Source organism: Sapajus apella, unplaced genomic scaffold (genome assembly GCF_009761245.1).
Source record: "Sapajus apella isolate SASKATOON/1434 unplaced genomic scaffold, GSC_monkey_1.0 scaffold42, whole genome shotgun sequence".
In the NCBI taxonomy this organism is placed as follows: domain Eukaryota; kingdom Metazoa; phylum Chordata; class Mammalia; order Primates; family Cebidae; genus Sapajus; species Sapajus apella.
In genome coordinates this window covers 12,052,109-12,070,514 of record NW_022436982.1, presented here as the reverse complement: position 1 = coordinate 12,070,514, position 18,406 = coordinate 12,052,109, and the positions used below count along the sequence as shown (strand labels likewise).

At 44.4% G+C, this 18,406-nt stretch overlaps 1 protein-coding gene across 2 annotated transcripts in view; it reads left to right on the top strand.

The window, feature by feature from the left end:
• The first annotated feature begins 733 nt into the window (after nucleotides 1-733).
• Nucleotides 734-18,406, top strand: part of MTAP (methylthioadenosine phosphorylase) — a 94,212-nt gene continuing 76,539 nt past the window's right edge. For both annotated transcript variants that reach the window (XM_032300063.1, XM_032300062.1), the window contains exons 1-4: nucleotides 734-967; nucleotides 11,882-11,968; nucleotides 13,142-13,200; nucleotides 14,455-14,622. In XM_032300063.1, the coding sequence (XP_032155954.1) occupies nucleotides 935-967; nucleotides 11,882-11,968; nucleotides 13,142-13,200; nucleotides 14,455-14,622 (347 nt within the window). In that variant the 5' untranslated portion in view covers nucleotides 734-934. The remainder of the gene's footprint in view (nucleotides 968-11,881; nucleotides 11,969-13,141; nucleotides 13,201-14,454; nucleotides 14,623-18,406) is intronic.

Below are 18,406 nucleotides of genomic sequence, written 5' to 3'. Positions count from 1 at the left end.
TGTGTGTGTGTGTGCGCGCGCGCGCGTGTGTCCTGCTAGTGTTGAATGATGGAGACCCGAATCTGGAACCTGAATCCAGGTGTATTGGATGCCGCTGCGGTGTAGAAAGGATTAAAGATGCCCCCTGCCGGGTAGAGCAGGAGTTGCGCAGGGTCCCAACCCCTTAAGAGCCGCCCCTCAAACTGAAAATTAGTAAATCGTAGTTTGTAAATCAGAAAGATTATCCAGTAGCACGTTGTTCCGTGTATTTCCCTTTCGTCATCCCTGCGCCTACGGTCAAGTCCATCCCAGCTCTGTCCTCTAGGAATGAAGGAAATGCGCAAACCCGCGGCGGGTTCGCAGCCGAAGGAAGGGCAAACGCCGTCCCTGCCGCGGCCGCCGCCCCGCGTTAACTGCCCCAGAGAATCTCAGGGGCCGCCCGTTCCCTCCTGAGGAGGATTCTCCCTCCCGCGAGAACTTCTGGAACGCCGCGGGGCCTGACTTTGCAGCCCAGGCCTCCGACGCCGCTAACATTGGGCCAAGCAGGGAGGGCTGCTCTTCCTTACAGGGTTTTTGTGAAAGTTAAGTGGACCAATTAAAGGGCAAAACACACAGTCTGGAACAATACAGAGCTCCATAAATGGCCTCCATTATGATCGTCATCCGTTAGTCGTAACTGTGGATGAAAAAAACAACAAAAATCTGGGGAACCGGAAAGGTCTGCAAAAGGGGCGGAACGCGGGAACTTCGATTTGGGGAAGGGGTGGCGGCGGAGATCCCACGCAAGCAGCCAATCCAGCTGTCCCGGGGAGGAAGAGGAGGAGCCAGGGCCCGCCCCGGGTCTCCGCACTGCCGACTCCCGCGCTGTGAGGTTGGCACAGCTGCAGCTCTTTGGCTCGTTTGGTTCCCTTAGTCCCGAGTGCTCGCCCACTGCAGCTTCCTTTCCCGTGCAGACATGGCTTCAAGCACCACCACCACCGTCGTGAAGGTGAGATGAGCCCTCCCAGGTGCAGCGGTCCGCCCTGCCGGGTGCCTTCTCGCCTCCGCCCCGGGGGACCGCGCCTCGGGGGGCTGTGCGCCCTGCCTTTGCGCCCCTGCAGTGGCCGGGAGGGACTGGGACGCGGCACTCGGGACTCACTTGCCGCGCGAGGAGAGGGTATGCTTGCAAACGACCCCTCACACACACACACACACACACCACCTTTTGGCTCATCTGCACCCGCACCCCACAGGGGGTCGGCACCCCTTTGGAAAGAGGGGTCGTGGGTGTGAGAAGCTGCGCCCATGCCGCCGCCATTCCCGAGCACCACTCTTCTTCCAAGAAAGGCACCCGGCTGGAGCCAGCAGGTGGCCCAGGTGTCTGGGCGCCTGCAGCTTCTGTGACCGTCTCTTAGTGCCTTGCGGGACTTCGGCTTCCGCTCTCTGACTCCGCTTGCTGCCTGAGGCCCACGTGGGAGAACTGCTTACTTGCTCTTTTGCTTGCTTCCGGCTTTTTTCCTCTAAACGTGGGCCTTCTCCATGCTGAAGTTTTTCCCAGCACCGTAATGCTGTACGGATTCCGAGACTTTTTTAAAAGCACAGAAAAGAAGTACAGGCGTCCCATTTTGGGACTTCACCATTTGAAGGCCTCTGGCTTGAAACTGCTTTGTTTTGCAGCCTTGCAAGTTAGAGTTCAATTTCCTTGTGCCCTAGGCCCTCCGGGTCCTGGATACAAGGGATCATTGTGCAGTGGGAGGCTTTGTGCAGAGGAGGGCACGAGTTCTCAGAGTAGCAGCTGGCTTCCCTGGGGTTTTAAACACTTCTCCCCTGGTTAGTGTCCGGAGAGAGAATTACAGCACATAAAGAAAAATTGCTAAAACTTAAGAGCTCTTTCAGGCAGTTTATTACTGGCTAAGAACGCAGCTAACTTATTTGATTTTTAGAAATTTTTGGCCTATGGGATAGGAAGATTGCTATCTTCTCCAAAGCATCTCCGCTCCCTACGCTTGACTGCGGTTTTCCAGGGAGAAGGCGATCTCTGCGGTCAATGTGTAATCAGCCAGATTAGTTTATTAAGCCCTTGAAGGTTTAAATGAGGCCTTTAAAATGAGAGGAATGGTAAAGGGTGTTGCAACCAGACTTACGTATGAAACTTATTTTGTCATTTTGAAAAGAATCTTACATCCGGCAAATATATATAGAAGGCCTCGCCCCTGCCTTCATGGCATGGCAGAAATGGTTTTCATGAAACTTGCGTGAAGTATGTTACTTCCCTTAGGTACCCACGTATAAACTGAGAACTTTACTGCAGAATTTGCCAGGAGGGCTAGAATTATATTGTCTGTATTGCACATGGTTGAAGCTTATTAAGTGGTAGTGCTTATAAGGGGGAACTGAGATTAATTTTGAATGATCTTTTCCCCAATAGTTATTAAGTTATTGTGTTAGATGTCATTAGGCCACAACTTTTCACCTTCTCCTTACAGGAATACACTTAAAGTGCCACTAAAAACAGAGAGATGGTGATTAATCTGGTTAGCATTCCCCTTGCCACACCCTTTCCTTTCAAATTAATGCAGTGCATTTAAGTGCAGAATGGGCAATGTGATTCTCAGAGGCCTGATGTAAATATTGAATAATGTATATTTTTGGTCTTGGCTGGCTTCTGGATATAAAATTAAGAGGTACATATGGTGCTAGGACTGCCTGTTGATTTTTCTTTTAGTTTAGAACAGATGACAGCTTTGCTGTTGAGATTCTACGATGCCAACACCATATTCCCCAGACTTCTAAGGCAACATTCTATATAGAAAATGTGAGGTGCCAGTGTCCAGAGTAAAATAGGTTAATAAAAACCACGTCCTATTCCCAAATTATAGAATGATGGAGCTGGAGTGTTTCTTCAAGACCATCATATAGCCACACAGACCCCTTTTGTGTGTGTAAAGTTAAGGCCCAGAAAGGTCAGCTAAGGGGCCCAGAATTATACAGCTGGACCTAAAGAATGACAGAATTGGGCCTAGAGCCTGGCACTCCACCAACTAGATGTGAGGCATTTCTGAAATCTGAAGTGTGGTCTCTCTGCCCTGTTTTCTTGTGACTGAATGCACAGTAAAAGATGAGTACTTTATAGAATGTTCATCTTGAAGAGGGAGGCAGAGTGCATGCATGAAGCAGGCCGCCACTTGGTCCTCACTGGATCCCACCCAAGTATTAGGTGTAGGAGGCATGTGTGTCTGAGCCCCACTGGTGTCACTGGCAGGTGGTGTGTGTGGTTTGATTCACTGCCATCATTTCATCTGGTCGTTTATGAAACAACAGTTCAGTTGGAAGAGGAGGGGCTGCAGCTCAGCTCAAGGTGGTGAGGGGAAGAAAAAGCTGTAGAGACGAGACCCAGGTTCATATCCCAGTGCCATCACTTCCTCATCAGCAAATAAACCCCTCAGCCTTAGGGTCCTCAGCTGTGAGGCTAGAGTTAGTAATAACTACTTTGAGAGATTGCTGGATTTAAATACAGTAACATGTAATACACTCAGCCCAGTTCTAGGTACTCCTTTAATGTCAGCCCAAGTACTCTCTTTCTAAAATAGAGATATGAACAGGGGATGGATCTTAAATTTATTCTCAATTTAAGAGGTGCAGTTAGGTCATGCAAGTGAAAGATTCCACTGAGTTTTGGATTGGCAGTATAATATTTGGCATATCTTTCAAATCTAGCCATCTACTGGTGGAATCCAATTCAAAAATATTTATTGAATACCTGCCAGACACTGAGGATGCATCTTTGAATAAGCAAGTCCTCTATTTTCTTCAAGTTTATATTGTAGTCAGGCTGCAAAACCAACTGGCATGAAAGCAAAACAGCAGTAAGAGTCAGTTGGGTAAGGGGTGTCAGAAAAGACTCCTAGGGAGGTAGATTTTAAGCTCTGCAGTGGTCTGCCTCCAAAATCTGTATGTTGAAATCTAATCGCCAATGTGAATATATTAGGAGATGGGGCTTTGAGGGTGATTAGGTTATAAAGGTAGAGCCCTCATGAATGGAATAAGTGCCCTTACAAAAGGGGCCCTAGAGAGCTGTCTTGTTCCTTCCATTAAGTGAGAGGACACCATCTATGAGCCAAACATGGGCCTTCACCAGACACAATGTGCTGTGACCTTGAACTTGCCAAGCCTCCAGACAGTGAGAAATTTCTGCTGTTTATAAGTCACCCAGTCCTAAGATATTTTGTTACAGCAGCTTGAATGGACTTAAACAAGCTGATAGTGTAAATAAGGATAAAGATCCAAGTGAAGACCTGAGGATAGAGATGAGGGTCAGGACAGCGAAAACCAGGGTTTCACAAAAGTCAGCTCAATGTGGTAGGAATGGAAATCACAGATGCACAGTGAGAATTGGGTGGATGCAGCTCGTAAGGCCATTCTTGTAGACCATGATCAAGAAATTTAATTTTATTTTAAATGTTTTGAAAGCTGTCGAAGGGTAAAAGCAGGAGGTAGCACTTGATTTACATTTTTAAATGATTACACTGGCTGCCAGTACAGAATAGCCGGTGGGGGGCAGGGGAGAGGGAGAGCTAAGAGGCCAGGCCAGAAGCCTTGGTGCTGGTGCTGAAGTCTAGGGTGGAAGCCTTGGAGGTGGTGAGGAATAATCAGATTGCGGATAGAATTTTCAGGTAGAGCAGAGAGATGGGTAAGGTGTAGGGAGTGCAGGAAGAAGAACAGGATGATTTCTGGTTTTGACCTGGAAAGCCAAAAAGATGGTGGTACTGGTGGATCATTTCAGAGTAGGAGGTAAAGGACCACAAGTGACTCCTTGGAGCCAAGGAGGTTGAGCGTATGATTTCTTCCTCCCAGATACTGCTGGTTAGGGGGCCAGAGGCTGAGATACTGAGGAGCCTCTTTGCTATAGGAGCAGAGTAGGTGGCAGGTTGAGGGAGGGAGGGAGGGAGGGAGGGAGCCAGCTGGAGTGAGAGTAATGGAAACAGTCTTTTTTTGTGGCTCACTCCAGTGAGAGGTGGTCCAGGCAGAAAGTGAGGATACTACCTGGGGGGTAGCCATGGAGAGAGGCAGCAGGAGCCAGAGGCCATGGGATTAACACAGTCGCTGTGTGAGAGAACCTCCGGGAGACATTGTCCTCCAGCGTTAGCCACAGGCAGGTGGTATTTCTGACTATACAGAGGGCCAAACTAGCCTTTGGCACCCAGATAGAGAACATTCTGGAGGGTTCCTGCAGCGAACCATGGCTCCCTGAGCAGCTTTCCAGCTTTCATTCCAGGAGATGAATAATAAAACTTGGCTGGGCACGGTGGCTTGTGGCTGTAATCCTAGCACTTTGGGGGGTTGAGCTTGGTAGATCACTTGAACTCAGGAGTTCGAGACCAGCCTGGGCAGCATGGTGAAACCCCATCTCTGCAAAAAAATACACAAAAGTTAGCCAGGCATGGTGATGTGCACTTGTAGTCCCAGCTCCTTGGGGGCTGAGGCAGGAGAATCACTTGATCCCAGGAGGTTGAGGCTGCAGTGAGTGGAGATTTCACCATTGCACTCCAGCCTAGGTGACAAAGTGAGACCCTGTTTCAAAAACAAAAAAAAAGAAAACCCATACAATGTATTGTCTTACAGTTCTGGAGTCCACAAATCCAAAATGAGTCTTACAAGGCTAAAATTAGCATGTCTATAGGGCTGGTTCCTCTTGGAAAATCCATTTCCTTGCCTTTTTCAGTTTCCTCAACTTGTAGAACCATGAGCTAAATAAACCTCTTTTCTTTATAAATTACCCTGTCCCAGTATTCTGTTATAGCAGCTGAAAAACAGACTAAGAAAACTGTTATGCTTTAAGAGATTGGGACACAGACACGTATATGGAGAAAGCTGCCGTCTACAAGCCAAGGAGACTGACCTTAGAAGGAATCAATCCCAATCTCGCCTTGATGTTGGACTTCTAGCCTCCAGAACCGTGAGGAGATAAGTTTCTGCTGCCTAAATCCATTTCCTTGCCTTTCACAGCTTCTGGAGGCGCCAGCACTTCTTGGCCCATGGCCCCACATCACGTCCCCTTTTCTCTCCCTCTGCTTCTATCGTTATATCACTTTTTTCCTCATTTGACCTTCTTGCCTCCTTGTGAGTTCATGTAGGCCATACACAGATAATCTGGGATAATCTCCCCATGTCAAGATCCTGGATTTAATCATATTTGAGGTAATTTTCCCTGGTTCTGGGAATTAGGATGTAGTTAGCACGTCTTTGGCGCAGGGACATTATTCGGCTTACCACACTCAGCCCACATTTTAGAAATTTGTGGTCTAGGCTCTATAGCAGGTTGCTCGTTCTAAGTGCACTTTAGAATCAACTGAGGACCTTCAAAAACAAACTACTCCTTGCGCAACTAATCAGAATCCCTGGGACCTGGGCTTTGGTAGTGCAAGCTGAAGAAGGGAAATGTCCTAGTATCCAGCAGCTGGCTCAGGAGGGTGGGTGGGGCCTGCTGCTGTTCTACAAGCATAGGAGAGCTCTAAGAAACACAGTACCTATTAGGGAAAATCCTCCTCTAAAAATGCCTGGGCATTTCAGCAGGTGAAGTGTGTCTTCAGGTGTGTCTGCCCTTTAGACTATCTCTTTACTTTGCAAGGGGAGTTTGGTCAAATAAAAACCATAAATGTTCTGAGCCCGTGGGTCACCCAAGCTTCTCTTACTAAAATGTGGAGTCACTGTATTAGTTTGCTAGCACTGCTATAACAAAGCAATACAGGCTGGGGTCTTAGGCAACAGAAACGTTATCTCCTCACCGTTCTGGAGGTTAGAATTCCAAGATCCAGGTGAGATTGAGGTGGATTTCTTGCAAGGGCGGTCGCCTTGGCTTGTATATGGCAATGTTCTCCATTTCTCTCCACATGGTCTTCCCTCTGTATGTGTTTGTATCCCAATCTCTTATAAGGACAACAGTTTTCTTAGTCTGTTTTCTGTTGCTATAACAAAATACCTGAGACAGGGTAATTTATTAAGAAAAGGGGTTCATTTAAAAGAAATGAAAGGGGAAGCAGGGAGATACGAAAAGAAAACACACAAAAAAGAGAGACAAACCTTGCTCTATAACAACCCACTTACTGGAATTAATCCAACCCATTGAGAGCAAGAACACCCTCTCCTGGGACTGCATTAATCCCTTAATGTGGGGATAGATCATTACCAGGACTCATGGCTCAAACTCCTCTTAAATGTACTACCTCCCAGCATCACTACATTTGGGGTCCAAGCGTCAACATGAGTTTCGAAGGTGAACACTTTCATACCATAGCATGAGCTATACTGTATTAGGACCCATCCCAGTGACCTCATTTGATCTTAATTACCTCTTTAAAAACTGACTGCAAATACAGTCACATTCTGAGGTACGGAGAGTTGAAACTTCAACTTATGAACTTAGGGGAGACACAGTTCCACCCATAACCGTTACGTACAAGGATGGCTTACAGAAGGGGGTGTCTTGTCAGACATAGAGCCCCCAGCTATCCCTGTGGACCCTATTGCAGGTTTTTAACAGTCCTCCCAGCCTGAGACAGTTGACTGCTGTCTCCCATACAGCTAGGCTTCTGGGATTTTGCAAGGCCCTTACAGGCCTCAAAGCCACATCAGCCCAATATTGAGGGCTTCTGTCTGCTGTGCTTGCCAAAATTGTTACGGCAACCGGAGCTAAAACACTGCAATGCTCAGATCGGGCTGTGCCAGCTCCAGCTCTGGCTCGCATACCTCATCATGAACTTGCAGCATTCAGAGGCAGCCTGTCTCCCTGGCATGAGCTGGTCTCCACTGCTTGGGGTCATGGTGTTTTCAGAATGCCATTATAGAGTGCTGGGTTCCTTATAGCAGTGTGCCAGACCTCAAAGTGATGATGATTGGTTTCTGAGACTAAGAAGGGTTAGTAAAATCTCTTGCAGCCAGGTACTAGCAGAAATAGACGGAGTAGGGGCTAGTATGCACCCTTTCTACATTGCTAGAAGTAACCATTCTGATCAGATGAGCTGGTATTTGGATGCTTTCACAGTCTCAGAGAAGTCAGACCCTTGGATTGATTTGCTCTTGAACAATTTTTTTTTCCACCATGAAAATGCTTTTATTGGGATGTGTTTAGAACATGTGATATCAAGACACAAAGAACAGCAAGTGCACATACAGTAAGACATGGCTGTCAGAGAACAGACTGTGCATGAATAGAGAGCTCACACCACTTCCACCCTTTACACAGTAACAGAAGGCTCTAGGCCACCTCCTCCTTGGCTCATTCCTCAAACTCTTTCTTCTCCTTAGCCGTGGCCTCCTGGTACTGCTGGTACTCAGATACCAGGTCGTTCATGTTGCTCTCAGCCTCGGTGAATGCCATCTCATCCATGCCCGTGCCCGTGTACCAGCACAGGAAAGCCTTGCACCAGAACATGCCTGTGAACTGCTCTGAGATGCACTTGATCGATCTACATAGCTGTGTAGTTGCCAGTGAAGGTGGCAGACATCTTTAGCCCTCAGTGTGGGAAGTCACAGACAGCTGTTTTTACATTGTGGGGGATCCAACCAACAATGTAAAACAGCTGTCTGTGACTTTCCACACTGAAGAAATAGCTGCTGGTCATGTTTTGGGCATTAAGCATTTGCCTGTCCACCTCCTTCATGGACATGTGGTCCCTGAACATGGCAGCTGCCGTTAGGTAGCAGCCACGGCAGAGGTTGCAGGCAGCCATCATGTTCTTGGCCTCAAACATCTGCCTGGTAGGCTCAGGTACCATCAGGGTCCAGTACTGCTGGCTGTCCTGGCTGGTCAGCAGGGCAAAGCCAGACATGAAGTGCAGGTGGAGAAATGGGACCATGTTCACAGCCAGCTTCTGTAAGTCGGCATTGAGTTGGCCAGGGAAGCACAGGCAGATGGTGACCCCCGTCACGGTTGCAGACGCCAGGTAGTTCAGGTCACTGTAAGTAGGCGTGGGCAGCTTTAGGTTTCTGAAGCAGATGTCATAGCTTTATTATTACTGCAGAAGTTCTAGTTTTGAGAAGTTTGATTTGGTGGTTAGCCAATGGAAAAGTGTGGCATGAGCCACTAACTTTTAAAATCTGTCAAGGACCTTGATTTACTCCCTATTTCAGAACTCTGTCTTGTGTAGTAAGAAGTCCTGGCTGGGCAGACATACCATCTCAGGTCTTGAACACAATTCCTACACAGTCTAGAGTTAACTGGACTGAGGACTGATGCTCCTGGGCTAGGAGGGCTGGCAAGGTCTTGTCATTGTTTCCTAAGGATGGATGAGATCATTGAGAGTCGTCCTCCCTTCTGAGATGATTCACTTATATACCCGGAGTCACTGTTTCTGTGCTTGTTCTGTGACCTTGATCATGAACTTGACCTCTCTGACCATGTTGTCTCAGAACATGGAGACAAAAATCTTTTCCAATAGGGTGTGATGTTATGAAGGACTCCAGGGTATACTGGGAGATGGCACATCATAGTGGTTAGGTCTGAAAGACCTAGATTTCTATCCCAGGTTTGCTCCTTATGATTTGCCTTTGGGCGAGATTTTTCATTTTTGTGTTTCTCTTTCCTCATTTGTAAAACGGGTAACATTTTATAAGGCCCATTTTATGGTTGTGATGATGAAATAAGGCTGCTGAAGCACTTAGCACAGTGCCTGTAACGTGTCAGTGCTCAGACACAGTTACTTTGTTACTAAGGCAGGTACTGACTTGACTCAAACTTAGAGACTCAAGGGAGTATGACAGAATTGGGCCATCAGTGCTTGGATACTTCATCCCAGTTGTACTTTGCTGTGGGACCAGCAGGTGGCAACATTGGCCACATCTTGGCCCTGCTGGCCTCCATCTTAGAGGTCCAGTTCCCTGGGATGGCCGGACTCCGTTGCTACACTTGTCCCCATATCCCTTGCACAATGTGGGTTTCCATAAACAACTGGAGCTAGTTAAGTGACTGGATAAACTTGCCTGCAGATTACTCCAGAACAGTAGCCACTCTTGCTTTCATGTCCAGGGCTACTACATGTTCCTTGCTGAGGGCTGAGTTGCCAGCTACCTAGTGCAGACATCATGCAGCCAGGTGGTGCAGACTGAAGCTTGGGGCTGCTGAGAGTGAGCTCAGGGATTTCAGCGGGAAACCTGGTTAGCATTTCTCAACAACTGCTACAATGCTGGGAAAGTTCACCTAAACTGAGAGGGTCGCTGCAAACAAAGCCCAGCTTGATTTGTGTATTTGAGCCTGAGCATCCAGTGTTGAATCCAGAATCTGAGATGGCATGGCTCAGGGAACACCCAGAAAGAGCCAAGTCAACGTGGTGATAAGTTAAAAAGCTAGTAGCTGAATCCCCAGAGAGTCGGCTGAGCGTAATTTCAGCATCAGCAGTTCGTATCTGTGTCCCAGGTGAGGACATAGGCTTGATGGTTTCTTAGCCTTCTCATGACCTGTGGTGCTTTGGAGGTCCATAGAATGAAGGATAAGATGGAGAAGCCAGGCTCAGGAAGGATTGGGATTTCCTAAAACCGTATGAATTTTTGTTCTTTTCTGTTGAACTGGAATTATTTAAATGTATTGACTTAAGTGAACACTTAACGTTGATTTGAAAACTATAATACTGGTTACCTTTTAACAATAATGTTAAGTTCGGTGACATAAAATATGTTAACCTGCTGTGGTTTTAATAATTACGTCCACAAGATGGCGCCAGTATCAAAACCTGGCTTTGCCACTTACGGAATTCATGGGGGTCAGTCCCAAGTTACGTAATCATGTCGTGGGTAACAGGCAGAGTTCTTCAGTAAAAACCTCACTAAATTGCCCTTATTTTCTTGTTTGTTTGTTTTCAGGAAACTGAGTCAGAAACGCAACCATTTTTTTATGTGTTGATAGACCTCAACTTGTGTAACCTGACCTGAAAATTATTTAATTCATATGTTCACTGAATTCTTAACTGTGGAATTTTTTCTTGAAGCCTACTTTATTTAGTTACTCAAGTGACAATAGATTTAAAGCTTTTCATTGAAGAATAATAATGCTCAGGTGACTTTGCATTAATTAGGTTTCTAGTAGAGTGTCATTTCTTTAGCTTTGCACTGTTTACTTTCTCCTTTAGGAAGTACCAGCCCAAGGAAATTACCATAATGATTTGTTACTTAATTTTTAGTTTTAACAGTTTAGTTAATAATTATTTTTGTAATTGTTGCTGTTTCTATTTTTTAATCATCAAATTAGATCAACTCTCAGAGGGTAATGCTAGGTTTCTTTAACTCAAAGATTTTCAAGATAATCTGAAAATGCTATATATGTAGTTACAGTATATAAATATGAATTTGCATATATATGAATGATTGATTTCATGAATATACATGAGGATAACTTTTCATGCTATTTCAGTCTCCTCTGTCTGCATTCTCTCCTAGTTTTGTGATTCTAATGGCGTAGGAAAGATAACCTCTCATTTCTTTATCAAATAGAATAGTGAGGAGAAATCATTACCACATGTTCAGCAGTCTTCTGAACATTCTTTACTCCATAGTCCATTTGGCAGAGAAATAAAATTGATCAAAAAGTACTTTCCATTACCATATTTGACTACTTTTAGGTTTGATTTTCTAACCCGAGTTGGTTAAAGTACCTCTCTGTGCTGACTGGTAATTCAGTCAGAAGTAAATGTGATATAATCCAAAAAGGTGGCCTTTTGGCTCTTTTTAGAATATAGAAGGCCTTCAAATATTTGTTGATTTTTATAGAAGACTTTCAAATATTTGTTGATTGTTCAGTAATTTTCAGATTTTAAAAATATAACTAGGGCTTGGCAGGAATGGAGAAGAACATATGAATAAATGAGTTTGCTTAAAATTTTTTTTTCTAATAAAAAATTACCAAATAAAATAATAATCTCTTTTTCTCTCTTAGATTGGAATAATTGGTGGAACAGGCCTGGATGATCCAGAAATTTTAGAAGGAAGAACTGAAAAATATGTGGATACTCCATTTGGCAAGGTTAATATCCAACTGGAGGAGACGTGTTAGCTTTTTCCTTTCTCCTTGCTAGCTTGATTTTTAAAGAAAAAATAATTGCTTCTGTTTTGGCGGCCCAGCGTTGTCTGCTCCCATCAGAGAGGGCCAGAAGTTCTGCCGTTAGGTTCCTTTAGCTGAGAAGGTGTCTGACGGATGCCCCAGACTTTGATGTTTTGAGAAGATGGGTACTGAATATGTAAATCACTTCTCAAAATCTGTTGCTAGAAGTCTGATGCTCATTTCAGACACAGCAACTGCACTTTTCAAATCTGCATTCAAATCACCTTCTATTATGGGGCTAATAGGTCACACCACACTAATTTAGGGGACAGGTTGATGACTAATAGGATGAATTATTATGACCAAGTAGTATTTTCTGAGTGGGGAGAATTGTCCTGGGGAATGAGAACATACCTGATGTTAGTTGAATGCATAACTGAGCTAAAAATAAAACACTCTTCCTTTTGTAGGAGAGATTGCTGCTTCTCCCAGCCCATGTCACTCAGCCTAGGCCAGGGAGAGGGTGTCTGCATTCTCCTAATTCTGTATTGCTGCATCCTCTGATCCTTCTGTAAGATCTCTGTATCTGGATGTCCCAATCAAACCCTCCTTTTCAGCTAAATTCTTACATTGACCTTGTGTCCTCACAGTCCTGCTGTCATCTTGGTTCATTGTCATAAACCCCTTGGTTGTAAAGGTCTTTCTAGCCTTCCTTACTTCAAGTCATTCCATAACTTTCTTAGACCTGGTTAACACAAGCAGACATTTCCAGTGCTGAGTTCTTAATGTCATGACAGTGGCTTCTTACCCTTTCTGCCTTTCACCCTCACACCTGTTCTTGAACCTGCCCAATAACTTTGACGTATCTAAATTTGACCAGTCTACCGTCAGAGTCCCCTGGGGTACTCATTACAAATAGATCTGACTAAATGGTACCTACGCAGACACCCATGGTAACCTTCTGTGAATCGGTGCGTGCAGAGGGATCAGTAAGTAATTGATTAAATGATTATATTGATAATCAGATCTTGCCCCTTGTCTAAGTTGTATCCTCAGACTCTTCAGATTCCATGAGCCCTATTGCGGTTGAACAATTTTAATTTACATACCTGTTTTTAAATCACTGAGTTAATTATCATTTTCCATTTCATGCAGCCGTCTGATGCCTTAATTTTGGGGAAGATAAAAAATGTTGATTGCGTCCTCCTTGCAAGGTATGGTCATTTTAAGCTTTTTAGATATTACTACTAAAAGATAATTTAAATTTAACTTAAATTCTGGAAAGAGTAAAGATGCAAATGTGAGTCTTTATATGTTGGCAAAATCAGAACATCTTAGCAACCTTTATTTACAGTGTATTATTTTGGGTTGAGTTATATTGACTTAGGAGATCAAAGATCTCATGCCCTTGCACCTTAGATTGGGAAAGTAGATGAGACGACTAAGATCAAAGCTGCAGTTTGAGTTCTAACTGCAAGACGAAATGTTTTGTTCATTTTTCCCCCCTTCGTATCAAGCTAAAGAAAAACAATGCATCATTAATGACCTCTTGATAGTAGAAGTTATATGTCTGTGGGGAGTGGGCTTAGGGCTCCTGAAGTGGGTTACTTGTGTCTACGTTGTTGTTTCCGTAAGGAGGCTGGTGCTGCTCTTTATCAGAGAAGGCAAAGTCATTTTTATCCCATAGTTAGATATTATTCAAGATATATGTACGAGTTCTCTACTGTTACATAACAAATTACCACAAATTTAGCAGCTTAAAAGAGCACACGCCGTCACCCAGTTCCTGTTGGTCAAGAGTCTGGCACAGCTCAGGTTGTCTGCTTGGCGTTGCACAAGGCCCTGCAAGGCATATTCAAGGACTGGGTCCTCATCTGCAGCTTGAGGTCCTTGTTTAAGCTCATGTGGTTATAGGAGAATTCAGTTCCTGCACATTGCTGGGTGGAGGCCTTTGGCTTCTAGAGGTGGTTCACGTTCCCTGCCGTGTGGCCTGCTCCACAGGCCATTCATTTGACAGCAGCTTGCTTCTTGCCATTAGGATATGGTGGAGGTGCTAGAAGTCACCTTCATGTTTAGGCTGTACCTTGAAAGCATGCAGAAGGCCTGCAGGAGAAGCTCTCGTGCATGCCTGTAAGGTAGAGCCTAATCATGGGGGTGACTTACAGCACGTTCGCCATTTTCTAATGGCTGGATGCAAGTCTCAGGTTCACGAACACATCATACAACACATCACAATGGGGACCGCACTACGGTCTATCTGCCACTCTACGTTTTTGAGACAGAAGTGTCTTTTCAGAATCCAGTGAACCTAAATGTTAGTTTTAGTTGGTCACTGGAGTGGGTTCTAGGAGACCCCCTGTGTTAGTCTGTGGTCATTGCTAGAGAATCACTTTTTTTCTAGACTCTAGGAGAAAACAGGTGGTGGTGTGCTCATCACAGGTTGATGATTTTTTTCTCTCCTTCCTTAGACATGGGAGGCAGCACACCATCATGCCTTCAAAGGTCAACTACCAGGCAAACATCTGGGCTTTGAAGGAAGAGGGCTGTACGCATGTCATAGTAACCACAGCTTGTGGCTCCTTGAGGGAGGAGATTCAGCCCGGCGATATTGTCATTATTGATCAGTTCATTGACAGGTAAGCAGTCATACAAAATGCTTTATTTAGGCTGTTGTAGCTGGTCGTTTCCAGCTAAAATGGTTACTGTGTGGGAACCGGTAGGGAAACTGGGAGGGCAGGGCTGCAGACCTGCTCGGAGTTTCTGTTTGTTTACTTGTTTGAGATGGAGTCTCACTCTGTTGTCCAGGCTAGAATGCAGTGGCACGATCTCGGCTCACTGCAACCTCTACCTCCTGGGTTCAAGCAATTCTTCTGTCTCAACCTTCTGTAGCTGGGACTACAGGCACACGCCACGAAGCCCAGTGAATTTTTGTATTTTTAGTAGAGACAAGGGTTTTACCATATTGGTCAGGCTGGTCTCGAACTCCTGACCTCAGGAGATCCACCCGTTTCGGCCTCCCACAGTGCAAAGTGCTGGGATTACAGGTGTGAGCCACCACGTCCCGCCTGCTTTAAGCTTTTCATCGTGTTTGTTTTTTAATTTTAATTGACAAATGATAAATGTATATATGAGGTACATCATTATATTTTGATATATGTATACATTGTACAATGATTAGCAAAGCTAATTAACATAACGTCACATATTATCTTTGGAGAACCTTTGATTTTTACTTTAACAATTTTGAAATACATAATACACTGCATTAGCTATAATCACCATGCAGTATAATCTCAAAAACTTATTACTCCTGTCTAACTGAAATTTTGTGCTTTGATAAACATCTTCCTGAACCCCAGCCCCTGGTAACCTTTCTACGCTTTGCTTCTATGCATTGGACTTATTTAGATTCCACATATGGGTGAGATCATGCATTATTTGTCTTTCTGTGGCTGGCTTATTTCACTTAACATAATATCCTCCAGGTTCACCCATGTTGTGGCAATTGACAGATTGCTTTCTCTTTTAAGGCTAAATGATATTCTGTCATGTATATATACCACATTTTCTTTATCCATTCTTCTGTTGATGGACATTTATGTTGCTTCCACTTCTTGGCTATTGTGAATAATGCTGCAGGGAGCATAGAAGTGCTGGTATCTTTCTTGACATAAAATTTCGTTTTCTGGCCGGGCACGGTGGCTAACGCCTGTAATCCCAGCACTTTGGGAAGCCAGGGCGGGGCAGATCATGAGGTCAAGAGATCGAGACCATCCTGGCCAACACAGTGAAACCCCGTCTCTACTAAAAATACAAAAAAATTAGCCGGGTGTGGTGGTGCGTGCCTGTGGTCCCAGCTACTCGGGAGGCTGAGGTGGAAGAATCGCTTGAACCCGGGAGGCGAAGGTTGCAGTGAGCCGAGATTGCGCCACTGCACTCCAGCCTGGTGAAAGAGCAAGACTCCGTCTCAAGAAAAAAAAATTTCATTTCCTTATACACCCTGAGATGGGATTGTTGGATCATGTGGTAGTTGATATTTTTAGTTTTTTGAGGAATTTTAGTAATGGCTATATTAATTTATATTCCTACCAAGAGTATACAAAGTTCCTGTTTCTTTCACATCCTCATCAACACTTGTTATGTTTTGTCATTTTGATAATAGTCATTGTGGCCTGCCACAGTGGTCCGTGCCTATAATCCTAGTACTTCGAGAGGTTGAAGCAAGAGGATTGCTTGAGCCCAGGAGTTTGAGACTAGCTTGGGCAACATAGCCGGACCTTGCCTCAAAAAAAAAAGAAAAAAAAAAATTAGCCAGGTATGTTGGTATATACCTGTAGTCCCAGCCACTTAAGAGACTGAAGTTGGAGTATCACTTGAACATGGGAGGTCAAGGGTGGGGTGATTCATGAATGCACCACTGCACACCAGCCTGGGCGATAGAGCAAAAAGGCCATTCAAACAGGTGTAGGTGATATCTTATTTTGGTTTTTATTTGCATTTTCCCGATGATTAGTGATGTTGAACATTTTTCATACAGCTGTTGTCCTTTTGTATGTCTTCTTTCAAGAAATGTCTATTCAAATCCTTTGCCTGTTTTTAATCAGGTTGTGTTTTCAGAACTTTCTTTCAGTTAGGTTCCTTATGCATTTTGGATATTAACCCCTTATTGGAGGTATGGTTTGTAAACATTTTTTTCAGTCTGTAGACTGTCTCTTTATATTATGGGAGTTTTTAAACATATACACAAAATAATAATAATAATCAGGGATTCTTTAATTTCCTAATTCTAGCTTCAAAAGGACTTTTTTTTTAAGAGCCTAAATTAATATTTTCTTACCATTAGATATCTAGGAAGTTCTCTCCACTCTATTGTCTCATGAACTTTTTTTAAATGGTTGATTTATTCAAATAAGGGTCCATTCATTACACATGTGGGTTTAATAAGCCTTCTAGTCTGGAGGATTCCACCTTCTTTTTTCCTATTCCTTTTTGTCTTTTAGTGCTCATCCTCATTCTGGATTTTACTAATAGTATCCTTAAGTGTCATTTAGTGACTTCTCTTGTCCCCTGTGTTTGCTGTAAACTAGATTTAGCTCTGGTGGCCTGATCATAACCAGGTTTGAATTCTTGGTAAGGATCTTTCTTTCTGCATCCTGTCAGGAGGCATGTGATGTGTCCAGTTGTCTCTTCATAATACGATCAATCAGGTGCCAGAGGTGCTAGGGTTTTGTTTTTTTTTTTTTTTAATTGCACAAGTAATATATATTGTTCCTTTACGCCACCCCCCGCCCCAAAAAAGAAAAAACGACAACAATAATAGACTACCAAGTTCTTGGGCCTTTTCTGGGTTTAGAAGTAGTTGAATTCACAGGGGAAAGTGGTGGTCTCTAGGTTAGGGGTCTCCAATCCCTGTGGCTTGTTAGGAACCGGGATGCACGGCAGAAGGTAGCTATAGGGCAAGAGTGAGCTTGACTGCCTGAGCTCCCCATCCTGTCAGATCAGCAGCAGCCTTAGAGAAGGAACCCTATTGTGAACTTTGTGTGCAAGGGATCTAAGTTTTGCACTCCTTATGAAAATCTAATGCCTGATGCCCTGAGGTAGAAGAGTTTTATCCTGAAACCATCCCCCTATCCCTCTCTGTGGAAAAATTGTCTTCCGTAAAATTGGTCCCTGGTGCTAAAAAGGTTGGGGGCTACTATACTAGGGCCCACCCCTTCCCCCATTCCTGGTAGAAATATTTGCCTCTCAGAATGCTCTGGATGAAGACAGAGTCCCCAGGGCTGGATGGAGATGAGGGTGTGGTGCAGAGTTAAATCATCTGGGGCTCCTTCCAGGATCCCCCATCCAGTCACCCTGCCCACCGCCTCCGTCCACGCTGCTTCTCCCATAAGTTGTCTCTGAGCTTTCTGCATTCACAGCCTTTTCCTAGAGCCTCTGCTATGGGAGAGATATTTGTCCAGTCCAGGCCACTGTGCCTTCTTGCCTTTCAGGGATTCATTATAATTTCCCGTCCATCAGAAGCATTCTTGGTTGTTTCCTGATGGCATGAAACTTATGAAATTGCCCATTCTGTAGGTCAGAAATGGTTGAATATCAGCAGTTTCATGTGGTTCAACCTAATAAATAATAGGGTTAGACTAAAATGATTACATGTCTCTCACCCTGCGTTATGTTCTTTTCATTTATTTGTACCTGATACTATATATTTATGCCTGTTTCCCTCTAGAATATAAGCCATGTGAGGTCAAAAGCCCTGTCTGTCCTGTTTGCACCATATCACCAACACCCACAACAGTTCCTGGCCTGTCTTTGCTCTGTCAGTATTTTTTGAGGGATTGAACAGTCATTTGAATAGGGGGCAGGCTAGAGTCTGTGTTTTGGAGACATCTTAATCAAAATCTCAGTAGCTGTCAACATCCA